General features: G+C 42.7%; 1 protein-coding gene across 1 annotated transcript in view; it reads right to left on the bottom strand.

Moving 5' to 3' along the window:
- The window catches only part of tpk1 (thiamin pyrophosphokinase 1), a 188,536-nt gene that overhangs the window by 127,937 nt on the left and 40,086 nt on the right, over nucleotides 1-20,513 (bottom strand). The window contains exon 4 of the mRNA XM_056299627.1: nucleotides 14,353-14,422. Within this exon, the coding sequence (XP_056155602.1) occupies nucleotides 14,353-14,422 (70 nt within the window). The remainder of the gene's footprint in view (nucleotides 1-14,352; nucleotides 14,423-20,513) is intronic.

The following is a 20,513-nucleotide window of genomic DNA, read 5'->3' as shown; positions in this document are numbered from 1 at the left end:
TCAACAAAAATACCTGTCTGCTCCAAGCTAAGCTTGCTACTAGCTATTATTGATAGCTAATACAGCTAACGTATTATTACTGTTACTTTTACCCACACAATGCGCTGATTTCTTCCTTCATGTTTTGGTGTTTTCCGGCTACTTCCTGGATAGTTCTGAAATGCTTGACGGGCATAGCAACAGTAACTATGGGGGGCGGGACTTTGCGAAAGGTCAATTCCCCGTTCCTCCGGAACAGGTGCCCCGACCTACCAGAGGAGGCGCTAGTGCAGCGGCCAGGACACATACCCACATCCGGCTTCCCACCCGCAGACACGGCCAGTTGTGTCTGTAGGGACGCCCAAACAAGCCGGACGTAACACAGGGATTCGAACCAGCAATGCCCGTGTTGGTAGGCAATGGAATAGACTGCCACGCCACCCGGACGCCCCTACAGCTGATTTGCCATCACCTCAAATTACTCACGTACAGCTTTTTCTCTGGAGGACAGAGATCTCATCTCGATGAGGATAACGAGAATGCATTAAAAATACCAGAGGTAATTGCAAAGGCAAGATGGGATCGTTTATTTATCCGGATAACATATCCGGATGCAGATCCCCTTTTAATACCAGGTGTAAATGGGGTATTATTGTTCACTTACCATCTAATCTACCCAGACCTTATATGTATGAAAACAAAAAATAGCAATTTTAAACTGACCCAATAAAATAGCACTGGTAGCACATATACACTTATCACAAGCCACAATCAAACCAAAGTTTAAAAAATGACAGACTTCATAGCTCTCTCTCTCTCTCTCTCTCTCTCTCTCTCTCTCTCTCTCTCTCTCTCTCTCTCTCTCTCTCTCTCTCTCTCTCTCTCTCTCTCCCTCTCCCTCTCCCTCTCTCTCTCTCTCTCTCTCTCTCTCTCCAACATACATTAAAAAAGTTATCAGACTATGGCAGTTCAGTGATCCCATAATACATCTGAGGTTTTAACCTTTGAGCCATAACCGTAATATCTCTGACACGCCACTCTATAAAACAGGCATATAATGGTCATAAAATGAAGATATGCAAAATAGTATTCATGCGTGAGGGGAATGGGTCGTAATGCCCTGTTAATAAATGCAATTAAAAATATTGCAACTAGGGACGTGCTTTTAAAAGTTTTGAACTGACCGACATTCACACAAATTAACAAATCAAAGTACGCAGGGTTTAACTCGCCTCACAAACAGGAAGCTCGACTCTCAGAGATCTGGTTTGCATTTCCAGGGCGAAACTTCCTAATTTCAGGAAGCTTTAATTTCCTCAATGATGTGAAATGTGTCACAAAATTAAGATTTCTGCGATAACTAGCACAACCGCCTGCAGATTTATCGTCTGGGCTCGTGGTAGTGGACCATTTATTTTTCTAAGTAAAATAAAATAGACTACAATAACTGAGTTTGCTCAGATAGAATGTCCAACTCTCACGTCGCATAAGACCACTGATGGAAACCATGAAAAACAACAAGTTATTTTGTTTATACTGAAATAAAGGCTGGTGGTTACACAGCTATGAACATTAAATTCTTTGAGGGCATCTCTTATTGTAAATTACATTTTACCCTAAAATGTACACTAAGCAGGGATGTGTGAATGTTTGCGCACCCTTACTTCTTTTTTTTAATATGAATATCACACTGTATTCCCTTCATTCACGCAGTATAATGATTTAAAACATTCTTCATTCCCAAGATGTCTGAATTACCAACGTCTACCGCAGATACTTTTGGGTTTCCAGTCAAAATACAGCAAATCTGTCACTCCACTGGATCTGACTTTGCTGTCAGAAAGAGGCAGATAGCTCTCTGTTGATTTAAGTTGTGCGTGTGTCTGTATGTGTGTGTGTCCATGTGCCTTCGTGCATGCGTGTGTGTGTGTGTGTGTTTGAACAAGAAGATGTGGTGACATGGCTGAACTATCTAGCGGTATTAGCAGGTCCGACATTACGATTTCATGGTTGGTTGGGTGGCGCGTGTATTTGTGTGTGTGTGTGTGTGTGTGTGTGTGTGTGTGTGTGTGTGTGTGTGTGTGTGTGTGTGTGTGTGCTTCTGAGCATATGTGTCTCCAGTGAGAGGCAAGAGCAATGTTCCGGCCGGTTGAAGAAAGAGATACAGGAGGATTACTCCATCCCTCCATCGCTCCTTCCACAGCATTCCCATCTACCCTGACATGATAGACCAAGACAAACAGAATGGCAATTGTATGCAATCTGCTGCAAGAATACACATCAAACACAACACACACACATACACACACACACAAGCATTTCACCATTGACAAACAGGCATTCTCTATGGTGTACACAAAAAAGGAAAAAAAAAACCAAGTTGCACTATGCATGCAAGACTTTGTGTGCACTTGAGCTCTCACACACATGCTGTGCACACAGCAACACACGCACACAGAGTTTTACTCTCTCGCTCTTTGTGTTTCTGGATTTTTTTCAGTTTTTACATTTTCAATTAAAGTTTCCTTATCTAATTTAAGCACAATAAACAAAACAAAACACAATGACGGTACAGTGACATTGCATACATAGATGCAACAACACATGGACCACAACAAAACCATATATACGTGTACGGACTAGGGCAATATTGTGCCCCACGGACAGGACATGGCTTAATCATGGCTTTACACACGCACGCACACACACGTGTGTGCGTGCGTGTGTGTCTTCACTTCCGCTTTAATATCAACTGACACTTTAATTTGGATGGGAAATGGAGCATTTTACCTTCAGTTTTTCTGATCAGTCAGTAGTGAAAAAGGTTTCGTGACTTCTGCCTTTTATTTCTCTATTTGTTTTATTGGTTTATCCATCTGTCTTTCTCTTTTCATCATCTTTTATCTCCTCTCCTCTCATCCCCCCAGTGCTCTCGTTCTCATTGGGCCCTCTACTCTGCACCATCATCCTCCAACCTCCTCTCCTTCCCTCTTCTCATCTTCTCTGTGCCTCCTCTTCATTAAGACAAAACAAGGCACTTTCATTGCCTGTGTAAACCCCCTCCATCTCCTCCTTTTATTTCCCTCGGCTAACATGAGGCCGCAGCCTTCCCTAGAACCACTTTATTTCATTGGGATGTTACACTTCTCATCGGTTTATATCCCATCCCCAAATCAGATTGAGAGAGAAAGACGCTCTTTTCTAGCCCCCCCCCTTTTTTTGGCTGTTCGTCATTTAAGGAGACAATTGCTCTGATTTCCTCTATCCTCTCACACCTTTTTCCTCCAATCAGAGAGGCAGCGCGCTTGAAGAGGCGAGAGGTGAGGTCAGCAAGTTGGATGACACCATTAACAACAGATCATATACACAAACAGGCAACGCAAGCACTCATGTACACTGACACATCTACACTGGTGCTTGTGTGTGTGTGTGTGTGTGTGTGTGTGTGTGTGTGTGTGTACACACAGGCATAAATATAGACACACAAAGAAAATGACAGAATTAGACAGAATGAGACAGTCACAAACAAGCTCAAAGACACAGAGAGTGGAAGATATACATATATACGCACACACACACACACACACACACACACACACACACACACACACACATATAGCATTTTTTACGAAACCATCAATGGTGTTATAAGTGCTCAACTAATGAGGAGCGGAATATGAACACGAATACAGGAAAAAAGATTTTAATACATTGCAGTACAGGCCTGATTTGTGCGTCTCGCACTCATCAGCTGCTAATCGAGTGTGAGACGCACAAATCAGGCCTGTACTGCAATGTATTAAAATCTTTTTTCCTGTATCCGTGTTGTATCTACTCATATATTTTCGGAATGTGTGTGTGTGTGTGTGGTGTTAGTGTGTGTGTGTGTGTTAGTTAGTGTAGATAGCAGGACCGAAAACCTTTTGGAGGTGGTAGGTATTGTCTCAGAGAGTAAGGGAAAAATCCCAGAAAATTAAAATTACGCATAATTATGCAAAATATGCATTTGTCTAAAAATGGCTAAAAACCACTTTTCTCGGCATTTCAGATGATTCTGAGCATTTTTGAGTTTTTCACCTAAAACATTTTTCTGGGACCCCCCCCCCCTTAACCTGGAAAATGTGACCCTCTCCCCCTTTAATGTTATTGTGTATGCAATGTCATGTATGTGAAATATGCTTGGTTGGAACAACTATTGGCCTCAAAGTGGCAGTTAGGGCACAGTTAGTGACAGGTAGCAAGCAATCTACTCATATTTTCGTAGTGTGTGTGTGTGGTGTTAGTGTTTGTGTGTGTTAGTTAGTTAGTTAGTGTAGATAGCGGGACCGAAAATTAAAGCACTTATGATCCTAATTCTTTCTGGAAGTGGTAGGTATTGTCTCAGAGAGTAAGGGAAAAATCCCAGAAAATTAAAATTATGCATAAATATGCATAATGTGCATGTGCATGTAAGGCCATATGTGTGCGCCTTAATATGTCAAGTCTATTTATAAAGCACATTTAAATACAACCGGAGTTGACCAAAGTGCTGTACAATAATAATAATAATAATTTAAAAAAAAATCTATATATATTGGGCATCCGGGTGGCGTGGTGGTCTATTCCGTTGTCTACCAAAATGGGGGTCGGCAGTTTGAAAATCCATGTTACCTCCGTCTTGGTTGGGCATCACTACAGAAACACTTGGTCATGTCTGCGGGGTGGGAAGCCGGATGTGGGTATGTGTCCTGGTCGCTGCACCAGCGCCTCCTCTGGTCGTTCGGGGTGCCTGTTCAGGGGAACTGGGGAGAATAGCATGATCCTCCCACGTACTACGCCCCCCTTGCGAAACTCCTCACTATCAGGTGAAAAGAAGCGGCTGGCGACTCCACATGTATCGGAGGAGGCACATGGTAGTTTGCAGCCCTCCCCGGATCAGCAGAGGGGGTGGAGCAGTGACCGGGATGGCTCGGAAGAGTGGGGTAATTGGCCAAGGCAATTGAGGAGAAAAAGCAGGACAAAAATAATTGCCCTTCTGTAAAAATAGAGTATGTATCAAGTATGATTTTTCCAGAGGGGTAATAAGATCTCATTGGCAAAACCTTGAGCAGGTGTGAGCACATGCTTGCATGTTGATCTGCCCCATGCGTATACACACGTGTTGTTTGGTTTAGTTTGATTTGTAAAATTAAAATACCAAATGTCATCGATGTGCAAAGACAACAAAAGCCTCGCACATCGATCCTGTCTGGTCCGAACTGCCAGAAGGCTTACTGTGGCACAAGTCACAGAGAATTTTTATGTTGGTTATAGGAGGAATGTGTCACAACACACAGTGCATCGTACCCTGTTGTGTACGGGGCTGCGTAGCTGTAGACCGGTCAGTGCCCATGATGACCCTTGTCCACTGTTGAAAGCATCTACAATGTGCACGCCAGCGTCGGAACTGGACCTTGGAGCAGTGGAAGAAGGTTGCCTGGTCCGATAACTACCATTTTCTCTTAGATCATGTGGATGGTTGTGTACATGTGCACCGTCTACCTGGGGAAGTAACGGCACCAGGATGCACTCTGGGAAGATGACAAGCCGGTGGAGGGAGTGTGATGCTCTGGGTAATATTCTGCTGGGAAACCTTGGGAGCAGCCATTCATGTGGACATCAGTGTGACACGTGCCACCTACCCAAACATCGTTGCAGACTAGGTACACCCCTTCATGGCAATGGTATTCCCTGATGACAGTGGCCTCTTTCAGCACGATAAAGCACCCTGCCACTCTGCACACATTATTTGGGAATGGTTTGAGGAACACGATGAAGTGTTCAAGGTGTTGCCCTCAAATTCTCCAGATCTCAACCCCATTGAGCATCTGGGGAATGTGCTGGACCAACAAGTCTGATCCACGGCTGCTCCATCTCACAACTTACACGATCTGCTGCAAAGTTGTTGGTGCCAGATACCACAGGTCACCTTCAGCGGTCTTGTAGAGTCCATGCTCCGGTGGGTCAGAGCTGCTTTGGCGGCACACGGAGGACCAACAGCATAGCATATAAGGCAGGTGGTCATAATGTTTTGGCTCCTTAGTGTATATGTGTATTAGTCTGTAGCCTATGTCTCCTATGTAGCCATATATGTCTGTCTGTGTGTGTGTTTGTTCATGTGTGAGATCCAAAACTATTTGATCTCAGAGTTAATCAGCTAGGTCCCTTTGGGCAAGCAGACTAATAACCAAACCTGCCTCTAATTCCATGTGGGCACACATACACAGCTTTATTAACCTGCTTTAGCTTGTAGGTGTGTGTGTGTGTCTGTTTGAGAGCGATATTACATGTGGGCCTGATAAGATGAAGAAAATAAAACTGAAAATCGCTGAAATATGATCTAAACAGGGGGAAATGCCTGTGAAACGAACATTTACATCTCTCACAAACTGACATTGTTGCAGAAATACACACACAAAACCCCATCCACATACGTATAGTAACAAGCAGAGGCAGAGTCACACACATATTCACGTGCAAATTCGCTCAAACACAGGAATTGTTGCAAATCTGATGAACATATCATCACACTTGATGCAATTTCCTTAAGCCTGGACACCATTGCAAGATTTTTCAAATCTTAACAGATGTTGAAAATGTGAGAGACCCCAAACATATCCATCCATCCATACATCCATCCATCCATCCATTATCTGAACTGCTTATCCTGCTCTCAGGGTCGCGGGGATGCTGGAGCCTATTTCCTACAGTCATTGGTCGGCAGGCGGGGAGACACCCTGGACAGGCCACCAGGCCATCACAGGGCCGACACACACATTCATACCTAGGGACAATTTAGTACGGCCGATTCACCTGACCTACATGTCTTTGGATTGTGGGAGGAAACTGGATCCCTCCAAGGAAACCCACGCAGACACGGGGAGAACATGCAAACTTCACACAGAGGACGACCCGGGATGACTCACCAAGGTTGGACTACCCCGGGGCTCGAACCCAGGACCTTCTTGCTGTGAGGCGACCGCGCTAACCACTGCGCCACCGTGCTGCCCAGTTACATCTCTCACAAATTGACATTTTTGCAGGAACACGCACACAAAACCCCATCGACATACATATAGTAACAAGCAGATGCAGAGTCACATACATATTCACATGTGCAAATTTACTCGAAACCACTCGCTCAAGCACAGGCACTATTGCAAATCTAATAAACATATCATCACACTTGATGCAATTCCCTTAAGCCTGGACCATGCTGCAAGATTTTTCAAATCTTAACAGATGTTGAAAATGTGAGATGTGGTCAGGAACACTAAGTGGCATTAAATAAATGGACTGATCCTTAAAAAATAACCCTTGATTAGATATGGAATAATTAGGGGTTGGGTATGAAAACCCCCACTTAATAACCTCATCTCTGAGATGTCTGTGAATGTTCTCATTCATCCAGGTCATGGTTATCCAAAGGAGTTGAATCAAGTGCAACTGGACTTGGTATATATCCGTGAAGACGTTTCGCCTCTCATCCAAGAGGCTTCCTCAGTTCGTGCCTTTCTGACTAGACCAAGCTAGTCTGACTGGCTGGTGATGAGACTCAGTATTTATCCTCTAGGAGTCGTTATCAGAGCTATTGATATGCGTGATTGATATGGCTCTGTTAGCGATGGGCGTTGGTAAACATCTGATCACAAAGAGCCACACATATCAATATCTCTGATAACGACTCCTAGAGGATAAATACTGAGTCTCATCACCAGCCAGTCAGACTAGCTTGGTCTAGTCAGAAAGGCACGAACTGAGGAAGCCTCTTGGATGAGAGGCGAAACATCTTCACGGATATACACTAAGTCCAGTTGCACTTGATTCAACTCCTTTGGATACACATCTCTGAGCTCTCTCTCCATTGTTCTTCCTGTCCTTATGTCATAGTTAAATTCTATTATCAAGGGAAAAAAAGTTTTATTACTGTCAAATACTATAACATTTTTTGGTCAGAGGTTAAACAAATTCCCTGTATGATTCAGAATAATTTGAGAGAAGAAAGAAGCACAGGAATTACGTCTGCACGTGTACTACTACTACTACCACTTTCGGCTGCTCCTGTTAGGGGTCGCCATAGCGGATCATCCATTTCCATTTCTTCCTGTCTTCTGTGTCTTCCTCTGTCTCACCAGTCACCTGCATGTCCTCTCTCACCACATCCATAGACCTCCTCTTTGGCCTTCCTCTTTTCCTCTTCCCTGGCAGCTCCATATTCAGCATCCTTCTCCCAACATACCCAGCATCTCTCTTCTACACATGTGCAAGCCATCTCAATCTTGCATCTCTTGCTTTGTCTCCAAACCGTCCAACCTGAGCGGTCCCTCTAATATAATCATTCCTAATCCTGTCCTTCTTCGTTACTCCCAGTGAAAATCTTAGCATCTTCAACTCTGCCACCTCCAGCTCCATCTCCTGTCTTTTCGTCAGTGCCACTGTCTCCAAACCATATAATTTAGCTGGTCTCACAACCATCTTGTAAACCTTCCCTTTAACTCTTGCTGGTACCCTTCTGTCGCAAATCACTCCTGACACACTTCTCCACCCACTCCACCCTTCCTGCACTCTCTTCTGCACTGCCCGTTACATTGAACAATTGACCCCAGGTATTTAAACTCATACGCATTCGTCACCTCTACTGCTTACATCCTCACAATTCCACTGTCCTCCCTCTCATTCCCACATATTTATTCTGTCTTGCTCCTACCGACTTTCATTCCTCTTCTCTCCAGTGCATACCTCAATCTCTCCAAGCTCTACTCAACCTTGATCCTACTCTCGCTACAGATCACAATGTCATCCGCAAACATCATCGTCCATGGAGACTCCTACCTGATCTCGTCCGTCAACATGTCCATCACCATTGCAAACAAGAAAGGGCTCAGAGCCAATCCTTGATGGAATCCCATAGTTTACTGAGTTTAGCTTAGTTTAAATTAACTAGTTCACTTAGTTAGTTTAGTTTAACTGATGCACTAAGGGGCTATTTTTTTATTGTTGTTGAAAGGACAAGTTCAAGTTTTGTGCATACCAGTTACAACCCAGGCTGTAAAAATTATCCTTTAATTTCCGTTAATCATTTCAATAGACTGAGGTGGATGACATGAATCAAGAACATAACATCAGCTCTCTCCTCTCCATCAAAGGCATTCATCATTCCATTTGGATAATTTGCCCTTTGTCAGTGTGAAAACAGGAACGTGTGTGTGTGTGTTCTGTTGCCCCCATGGCGCCTGAAGTCAAGTCATATCAGTTACTCAAATCAACATGAGAAGGAAAAAGGAAAGAGCAACAGATTGACTGACAGCCCCCCTACTCTCTCCCACCCGAATGGGGCAATGCATTGCAGTCAGGGCTCTTGTAAAAGCAAGTTTCTGACACATTGTTATTTGCTGTACAGGCAGTGGGAGAGCAGAAGATTCCGGAGGCTAACCTGAAACTTCATTTCCCATACGAGTGTGCCTTTGTAAAATCAGCTACAAGCACATAGACACACACATGTATGCTCATATTACGTGCTCGCACAAATCAAAACACAAGTTACATGACAAAATGTATTAGCGCTGTCACCGCTGCCTAAAAATGTTTGTCACCATTTTCCCTCTCCTCATTAAACAAAATCCTAATGCTGCATGATCAGATAGGGCATATTTTCAGTCTGTGTGCCACAATACCATCTCAGACCCAGATTCCTGCTGTGGGTGAAGTTTCTCGGAGATGGCTGAAAATACGGTGACAATATGAATAGGATCTGACACGAAACTTGTCCTCCCCAGCGGTATGTGGTAAATGCAGTCAAAGTGATGACAGCACACTGCCTGCATGAACATTTCCTCGAGTTTCCCTTGTCATGAAAAAATAAATCAAAAAAGACAGAATCCGAGAAGTGGTGCATTCCCTGCAGTGAGGCAACACAATTTACCAGCATAACTTGCAGGAGTTTATGGTACTGAGTCTTTCATGAAACACTCAATTTGTTCGTCAGTTTAGCTGCGAGACCTTTCAGCAGGCCGTGTAGGTAATGCAAGCAGCAATCCAGCAAGCAAAACCTCCCAGTTTTTATATTTTCAACTCTTCAGATATTGTAGATTTCTACTGTGATGGTTGTGTTGAGGAAAAAACAAATCAACCTGGCAACTGGTTTCATTTTTTCCCCTGTAGCGTTAAAACAAAAATTTAACATTTACATTCACACACAACCAAAATCAGTCATTCAGAAACATGTGCATGCATACAGGCATGCCTCGCAGCCTCTATCGCAGCATCATGGGTAGGTTTGGGTATTGGTAAGATTTAATCAATGACAATTTCTTAAAGGCAGAATGAATGGGATTTTACTAAAAATCAAATGTATAGACTCATACAAAACTAACCTCTCTTAATCATCACTTATGACCCACTAGATGAGTGTGGTGGTGTCTGTATCTGCAGAGACCCTGCACTCTGCCTGTATTGTCTTACTTTTCTTATTTTGCTGTGTACGGGACGTTTCTGGGCGTTAACCTTTGGGCAGCGGGACTATAAAAACGTGGCGACCAGGTGCCAGATCGAGATCATAAGTGCGCATCCAACAGGGAGTTACGACAATGGCGGACACAGCGCCGAAAAGGTGCAAATAAAACGAGGGGAAACACCAAGCGGACAAAGCTCCTTCCAAAACGAGAGTGAATCTGGGGTTGGCTTTCACCCGCTGGCGAGAACTGAAGGAGAGGATGGGGATGAAGAGTGACGCGGAGTTGGCCTGTACACTGGGATGTGATCTGGCAACTGCGGGCAGGGGGCGTGTCCTTCTGGTGACGTTAAGCCGGGGGGAGGGGCCAACTTTGAATGATGTGTTTACAAACTGCAACAGAGAAATACTACCCATTCTGCCTTTAATAATTCCTTCGTTAACTATCTATCTATCTATCTATCTATCTATCTATCTATCTATCTATCTATCTATCTATCTATCTATCTATCTATCTATCTATCATCAACTCAGTACCTTGATTTTTCCCTTTATCGATTTCCAAAATCGAGCCACTTTTTCAGAGTGATGGTGAGACATAGAGCCCTGGGTCCTGTCACATAACTAAGCATTTACAGTCATTCTCAATAAAAATCTTTTTATAAAATCCCAAAATTCTGACTGAATTTTATAGATCACATTTCAAGCGCCCTAAAACACTGAGCTCAGATCTACTAGAGAAATGCAAATCAGCCCCATGTCTGTAATACAAGTTTAAACTGAACTGAATGAAATTCTGTTTCCAAATCCATAAATGTATTAGGAACTGTATTTGTAGATACATCTCTCCCCTTACAAGTCATGATCGCCTGGTATTTCATGCACTTGACATGTTTTTCTTCCTCTTTATCAAAATACAGTCAGACTTTCGAGTGCTTCACTCTGCTGGCCTTCATCATCTTTCTGTTGTGCACTAAACACCCATGCTGATGTACGCTTCCCGTCTTCCCACTTGCAGTTGCAGAGCTGTTTATATGATGTCTGTGCACCCCCGATGTGGCCACGTCACATCATGTGAATAGCATACGAAGAATAACAACAAAAACCTGGGAATCGATGAGCAGAATACGTTTTGATCCGGTCGGTTCTTGCAGGTTTGGAACCGATTCTTCCAAATCCCGGTTGCATCTATGCCCGAATTTACTCATGGGATCAGAGATGAAGATGAATAGAAGATAAAAAGCAGCATACCCTCCGACTTTTCTTTACTTCCTCTATCCTTCACCCTCGGTTTCTTTTGGTAGTTTTTTCATCCCCTTCCTTTCATTGTCCCTCTACTTCCATTTCCCCTTTATCATCTCTCATCTCGTCTCTCTTCAGCCCGCCTTCTCACAGAATTTGGAATAAGTCTGAACATCAATATTCAGCTAGATCTTTAGTCTCTATTGGTTTGCACTGATTTACATCAATGAGGCTGTTATTTTATTTTTTATTTTTTGTGACCTGCCAACATGCTGGCTATTCAAAGTTTTTATTTGGTTCTAACAGGCAAAAAAAGACAAGGTCATTATGTTCAGTTTCCCTGGCGGTTACTCAAATGGGCCTCGTGATACCAGTGAAATCTCAGCGTGCTCCTTCAGGGTTCATTTCAGAAATATTCACTTGCTCGCTTGCTTACTTTTTGTGAAATGAGTGAAAACCGAACCTGGAGAAACAACAAACAAGCGCACATGCACACGCGTACACATGTTTATTCATAAGTGTGGAATAAAATGAGGGAGTGACAGCGTTGCTTGCTATGTTGTTGTTCATTTTAGACAGAACTTGTAACACATGCCTGTGATTGATTTGCATCTTCTTCCCACTTTCCCTTGTTCCCTCTCTCCGTTGATGTAGTCCATTAGTTATGGTAATGCCAGGTTAAGTACATCTTAACTTAGTTGGGAGTGATTAGCATATCTCTGCCCCTTCCATACCCACCCATCCTCCTGCTCCCTCATTTAGCCTACACTGGCTGGAATTACACATCTCTCTCTCTCTCTCTCTCTCTCTCTCTCTCTCTCTCTCTCTCTCTCTCTCTCTCTCTCTCTCTCTCTCTCTCTCTCTCTCTCTCTCTCTCATTAGTCATGACATTGTTTGGACAGCTAATGCTCTTTGGGGCTGGTGTGGTTGGATGTAGAGAGAGGGCAGTTGACAGTTCCTTGGTGGGAGCCAGTAGTGGCACAGCAAATGAAGGGGCAGGAGATGAATCAGCTCTGTCATGCACACAGACAGAGAGGCATGATCGATCCCTCCCCCCTGCCGGCCCAACATGCTCGAACATACACTGAGACGGAGATATAGACAGGGACAAAAGAGAGGTATGTGCGCATGCATCACAAATTGCCCGCAAAAAAAACAGACTCAACAGGCATTAAAGATGCCAGTGGTCTTAAACGGCAAAACACAGACATACACAGGGTGTTAATGTGAAAGCCTTGACACTTCAGGGACCCGGCAGGCCCCAGATCCATCTTTCTCCTGACAATGTTCTTTCAGCAGTTCCTCTCTCTCTCTCTCTCTCTCTCTCTCTCTCTCTCTCTCTCTCTCTCTCTCTCTCTCTCTCTCTCTCTCTCTCTCTCTCTCTCTCTCTCTCTCTCTCTCTCTCTCTCTCTCTCTCTCTCTCTCTCTCTCTCACCTTTAACACACTCACACTCTCACTGTCTCCCACACACACACACACACACACACACACATACGCCCAATGTGCACAATGTGGTGCTGTCCATTTCTTGAGCCAAAAGCAACAGTAATACAAAGCAGTGAGCTCTTTCACTGTCTTTGATCAGCTCCAGTTTTTCATTTTCACTTTTCACATTCCGTTTTGAAAGTAGCCCAAATCTGATGTATATTAAACATCAATCCTGAAAAGACTAGCAAAATGGAGAAAGCCAAGTGACTACTTCAAACATTTGCCCATTGTCATATGTGCCCTCGAGTTAAGGTTTAATAAAGGCATCTTCTCATCTCATCATCAGCCGCTTCTCCGGGGTCGGGTCGTGGTGGCAGCAAGCTAAGTAGGGCACTCCAGACGTCTCTCTCCCCAGCCACGCCCTCCAGCTCCTCCAGGGGGATCCCAAGGCGCCCCTCGGCCAGAATGGACATGTAGTCCCTCCAGTGAGTTCTGGGTCTACCCTGGGGTCTCCCTCCCAGTTGGTCCTGCTGGACCAGTCTGTGATGCCGGAAGTTGGCACACTCCAGTCCCCGCCTTTGCCTGCCACCCAGGCTGCATTACACCCTACCCCATTGGGCATCTTCTTAAACAGATTTAAATCAGTGACTTCGTTGTTTTCACTGACTTCCAGTGTCAATTTTTTTGCCCCCAATCACCTTCTGAAATAACAGCGCCCCCCTTAGTTGCCCCTGTGTGGAATTTTCCTCAATTTCCTAAAACTATAGTTTTACTAAAGTGACAACTGAGTGGTGTGAGAAAAACAAGATGCAGTGCGGATATAAGACAAACAACTCTGCCAAACTGTGCCATCAAGCCTGAAATAAATTGAAGTTGAAATTGCAATTTGCCATACAACCTTAAGTCCCGTGATCACATGTCAGATATGTATGTAATCTAGCACCACATTTAATAGTGACCCAAATCTCCTGCCAAAAAAACAAAACAAAAAAAAAACACGTTTCTGGAAGGATTTTTTGTGTTCACACTTATCCAACAAAAAATGCAATTTGTGTTAAATTTCAGGAAAAGTTGGAACTGGGTTGGATTTAAAGTGTCATCTGAATATGTTTTTTCACATACAGAAAAATGTGTGTAGTTCACATGCAGCTATAAAAAATTCAAATGTATGTACTTGTGTGCACACACACACACACACACACACACACACACACACACACACACACAAAATCACCTGTCGCGTTCCCCAGCAGTGATGTCATGGAGGTGGTTGGCAGCTCCATCAGCACAAGCTTTCAGAAGAGCTGAGAGAGAGAGAGAGAGAGAGAGAGAGAGAGAGAGAGAGAGAGAGAGAGAGAGAGAGAGAGAGACTATTGAACTCTGATCTTTTCTATTACTTTTTTTAAGTGTTATCACAAAGTTTGTGGCCGTAAACTGACTCAAAAACAATCAAGTAAAACATTACAGGTAAAATACACAAGTTAAACTTCTCTACAAGCCAACGGCTAGAAAACCACTGATCTGTTCTTGGCTTTAATTACAGATAAATTGGAAAGTTATAAACCATTCTTTAAAAGTAGGGATGGGCATGAGTACTCAAGTGTCAAGTACTCGCAAAGTGACAGCAATGATCGATCATGACAACACAATAAATGTGTGAATGAACATTTACCTTGTGTGTGTGTGTATTTCTTTTACTCTTGCAACTTCATGAAATACATTTTACACCGATCAAAGTCCAGTGCCAAACAACACCACATATATACTTCCAGAAATGGAGCCATATCTTCATTTAAAATGTTGTGACTGGTTACCGTGCATTGGGGGTGGGAACTTACAGTCCACTGAGACTGAACAGATGACAATTATTTCAGAGACTGTGGAGCAGGAACTTTTTCTAGGCGAAAGCTTTAGCAATAGCTAAATAGCTAGCTAACATTGGCTTCAAAAACACGCAGTGAGGTGTGGAAACACGTTGAAAATTGAAAAAAACACAGTGCAGTGCAAGTTATGTAGCATAAAACTGACATATAGCTCTCCTGCTAGTACAATGCATCATCACCTTGCATTAAAACACAAAATGTTGAGGGAAAACGAAGACACTAGCCACACAAAAATAACATCTTTTACTACAGACGTACACGCGTTGCTAGCAGAGCTGATATAACAACACAGTTAATAACCAAAGTGTTAAGCCAAAGATTTGCAGCCTCTAAGTTTTGTTGAGGGGTTCTGTTGACTTCGAGAAACAATGAATTACCGTGAGCCCCAATATGACGTGCCTTCTCACAAGACAATCACCACAAGAATAGATGCTCTATACGAAAGGAGTGCTTCTTCACTTAAAGAAATTTTATCGAAGCCAGAATGGGTTGCTGTCATTACTGACTCTTCCTCATCATTATCCTCATCATCATCATCAGGTAAAGTATCCTCAGATGGACTGACTCACGGACCTCACTAACTACTGATTCCTATGTAACACTATCATGCGAATACATCAGTGAATGGAAAATTCACAGTGCAGTAATAGAAATGCACAGTTTCGATGAAAGACACACAGCGGTGAACATAGACCATCTAAAGAAAAGTGGCTACTTACATCTGGGAAAGTGTTAGTATGTGTTCATGATAACACGAATAATATGATTCTGGCAAACCAAGGTCTTTGGGAACCAGTGCCTTGCCTCGCCCACACCCTTCAGCTTGCAATTAACAAGGACTTCAAAGTTGCTAGTACGAGCCATGTGATAGCTGCAAGCAGCAGAATGATTCACACATTTTCCCCACAGCACACTGACCACAACGTCACTCAAGGAAACAAAAAACAACAAAACCTACTCGAACAGAAACGGATTCAGTGTTTTCTTATGTGCTGGAATTAGGTCTGTGACATGTCTGAGTGTCTCCAAACAGAGGTGGGCTGTGTCAGCTACTTTCTCAGATTGTAATGTCACTGAAACTGTCAGATGCAAGTGTCTGCATGCTCAATAATCCAGGTAAGAAACAAAGAAGATTGAATCAATTCAGCTTGATACAATGTTTATTTACAGATATGTTTCATCACTCATCTAGGTGACATCTTCAGTCTAAACTGACTGCAGGTATTTGTATTGTTTATAAGGGTGGGGAGGCCTGCAGTCAGTTTAGACTGAAGATGTCACTTATTTGAGTGATGAAACGTATCGGTCAAAGGTCAGAAAGTTGAATAAGTTAATCCGGATACGTTTATTGACAAAAACGTGTCATCACTCATCTAATGCCCCTTTTCCACTGCATGGTACCGGCTCAACTCGACTTGACTCGCTTCTGTGTCGTTTTCCATTACCATAACAGTACCCCCTCAGTGCTGCTGGATTTTTGGCTCTCCATTTTTTTTCAATTTCAAAATGTACTTTTAAGATAACGCCGCTTCGACCGCTTCAGTATTTAAAAATGCTGGGTGATATCCCATGCGCACATTGATGACGCAGTGACGCAAAATGATGCGTTGCTCTGACCAATCAGAGGTCTGCATTGATTTTGGTACCCACTCCAGTTTTTTTGGAACCTCGACAAAGGTGGTCCCATAAAAGTGGTAACAGTTACCAAAATGCCAGTACTTTCCAGTAATGGAAAACGAAAAAAGGGCGAGTCGAGTCGAGTTGAGCCAGTACCATGTAGTGGAAAAGGGGCATAAGTGACCTCTTCAGTCTAAACGGTCTGCAGGTGTCCCCACCCTTATAAAAAATACAGTGGCATAAAGACCGAAACCAACAATCAGTTTCATATGCAAATATGGGCGTGACCATTAACTAGGGTTTCAATGGCCATGTGTACTATTCACAGAGGATTTGGCAATGTTTGCAATCATAGCATTGTAAGATAGTGACAGATGTACTCTTGGGTCCTCCTTCGGTTCAGGGATGGTCATTCCCTCTTAACATAAATGGCCTCTTTGACTCCCCATTCAAGCCAGCGTGTTCCTCCCTATCAAGGATGACAATAAACGTTGTATCCAGATGAACTGATTCAACCTTCTCTGTTGTCAGATGCAAGGACGTTTGAGCAGACAGATGAGCACTGGGAAACTGTTGAAGATTTGACTCCAGTGCTCCAGTCTCTGAAGTGTGCCACAACTGCAATGAGCAGTGTGCATTTCATGTGGTACATGTGCATTTCGATGGTGTATCCAATCACAAAGAGCCTCATCACCAAACACCTAAATACACAGAGCAGAGAGTCATACACTGTCGGATTTCAAAACAGCCGTGACAGTCTGTGGAACAGCGCATAGTCGCAGTTGACCCATATTCACAGTTGATACTGAGAAAGTGGCCCTACCTCTGGTCACCTTTCCATTAGACCCAAGGCAAAAAAAAATCGAAATCTTCTTGAGCCAGAGCTTCAAAAAAGAGTCAAGGAGAAACACTGAACATGGAGACTTTTAGTCTGTGGCAGCAACAGCTCTCCACACTCTACTTGGAGAGGATTACGGCACCAGTGATGTTTGTTCACAGCACAACGACGTCAAGAGCTACCTCAGTGATCATACGTCACCCTAAGCCAGGATCCATTACTGTGGTGGCAGATAGATGAGAAAAGGTAGACAAAGCTGAGCGTCCTTGCTCAGTGGCACTTGTCCGTTCCTGAGAACTTTGTGACAGTGGAACACATTTTTTTTCACCACAAGTCTAGTTGTGAATTTGTGCATTCGGCTCTCACCTGAACACATAGACCAACTCGTCTTCTTAAATAAGAACCTGTAGGCTAGCTGCAGAGCCTGGTCCGAACATGACATTAATACCAGGGATGTGTTAACAGTGAAAGTAAAGTTAATGTGAAATTCATCGATGTGTTAACAGTGGAAGTCAAACTGTTGGAAGTTTTTATTATTTTTGCAATACGTGCGGTTCAGTAGCCTATATTCATGTTCAAGGAAATACTGTTGTTAAAATGTGAGGTTTAAATAAAATATCCAATTTTCCAAAGTATCTTTATTTTTAGCCCAAATTATAGTGTTTACAGGTGATTACACTTATTGCGAGATCAATCCCCCCGAAATACAAGTACTCAAGTACTTTCTCATTTTCTCTACTGAGTACTCGAGCTGTCAAGATGACCAAAATGTGTGCATCCCTATTTTAAAGCAATTCAAGCTTTTCAAAATTAGATGCAAACTATTTGCAAATGTATGCTCTTTCATTGCCTAAATTCTATTCAAATTGAAAAGGTGGCCTATTTTTTTTTAGAGCCTCCCTTTTTTCTTTTTGTACGGGGGGTGTTGTGGTGCACACTGGGGAAACACTTCAAAGAAACCACCCTGCTATTCTACATGCACCTTGTTTAAAATCAACTAAAGCTTGTGCCGAAGAGACAAGCAACACCGCTTTGAGTCTTTGTTTGTGTGTGTGTGTGTGTGTGTGTGTGTGTGTGTGTGTGTGTGTGTGTGTGTGTGTGTGAGATCAGACTGCCTTTGTCTCCGGCTCCGTCTGTCCCCAGCTTTGTCCATTCCCTTGCAGAGATGGCAAAAGTACACACATTCTTTACTCAAGTAGAAGTACAGATACTTGTGTAAAAATAGACTCTGGCATAAGTAGAAGTACTGACTCAACTTCTTTACTCAAGTTGAAAGTAAAAAGTACAGGCTCTGAAATGTACTCAAAGTATAAAAGTAAAAGGTACAGGCTCGGCCATTTCACCATGTCACCTTTATTTTTAGTCAAAGTTACATATCACTGTGTTTTAATTTAGCTGAAGGCACAGATTAATTTGAAAAGTCTAGCTCGAATATAGTCCTTGGTGAAAAGATCGTTTTATGAATTCAAACATCCATGACTTCCATCAAGGCACCGTTAATATCAGCCAGAGAAGTAGATCATTTTATGATAGGTCTATCCCCTGAAAATATGAATAATAAAAAAAAGAAAAACATGCAACAACACTGGTATAGTCCTTTTTTCTCCAAATTGTTCAGCTTTACTATTATCTTAACCATTCCAACTTCAAATAAAATTACATCCATCTGGTATCGTGAGACTATCTGAGATCATCTCCACCAAGCGTTTAGAGACTGACTTATGAGTCTAGAGGGTTATAATGTTAATAATCAATAATTCCCCCCCGAATGCATTAAAACTAAAGTAACGAGCCTGTTTTGAAAAGGTAAGGAGTAGAAAGTACAGAAGTTTGTGTTAAAATGTAGGGAGTAAAAGTAAAAGGTTGTCAGAAAAACAAATATTCAAGTAAAGTACAGATACCTGAAAAATCTACTTAAGTACAGTAATGAAGTATTTGTACTTTGTTACTTCCCACCTCTGTTCCCTTGCTTCTATGGTTAATATAATAGTTGGGGGGTGGGGGTGGAGATTATATGAGTGGAGGACAGTTAGAATAAGAAATCAAAACTTTGACTTCACTTTTTGTGGTTACACCATCACCAATCTGTGCCCCTGCAAATATGAGTGTTTGTGTACATGTGTATGTGCTTATGCATGCATGTGTATATCACTAACACTTTTATTGGTTACAAAAACAGAACACAAGCTGAACATGCTATGAAACAGATCAGAGCTTACACTATGATTTCTAACTAAAGACGGAGAATGTGTTTGTCTGTGTGTTTGAGTGCGCACACACACGCATGACAGCATGTGCACAAATGAATGCATTCGCGCATGTGTATGCAGAGATATGTGCATCCTGGCACTCTTAACTACCCAACCCTACTGAACCAGCATTACATTCACACTTGCCTTTCCCCACCTAATGCAGAAACGATGTGAATCTAACTGTGAAAGCAATATTCTATTTTTGCTAGTCGGCTCATAACAAAAGGCACCAATTACTTATGCAAGTTCAGTGTCTTTTTTTGCAAACTTCACTGCTTTTGTTGAGTTAACTGTAATGAGAATGTGGGAATGATGAGTAATGCTGTGAAGGAACTCATCTCTAGCCCTTACTTCTTAGATGCAGTAGTTGCACTACTCTAACACATCATTATCACCATGACACTCAACAATACATAGACACATACCGGCACATGTACATGTACACAGAAACACACACAAGCTATACACTAGACTTACTGTAGCAGTGTTGAATTGGGGGCGGGGTACTCTGAGAGGGGTCTAATTCTCCATCTAAATCTTGTTGGCAGAAGTGAACACCTCATGCCTACAGTAATGTAAAAGACTGCGGCTGCATCAGCGTTGATGTAAATAAGAGACTCAGGGAAGAGCTTTTATTCATAACCCCGACACCCGCTTGTTGATGTCTCGCATTAAGAAGTGATTGGAATGTAAATTACTAATTATTTCAGACAGAGTGCAAAGGTTGGAAACTTTTCAAGCGATAACTTTTAGTTGAGGATTAAAAAAAAAGAGAGAATTCTTTAAGCCTGGAGGTGACATATTG

The sequence above is a fragment of the Lampris incognitus genome, chromosome 19 (assembly GCF_029633865.1).
Source record: "Lampris incognitus isolate fLamInc1 chromosome 19, fLamInc1.hap2, whole genome shotgun sequence".
Classification (NCBI taxonomy): domain Eukaryota; kingdom Metazoa; phylum Chordata; class Actinopteri; order Lampriformes; family Lampridae; genus Lampris; species Lampris incognitus.
The sequence above is the reverse complement of the archived record's forward strand: the minus strand, read 5'-3'. Positions and strand labels throughout refer to the sequence as shown.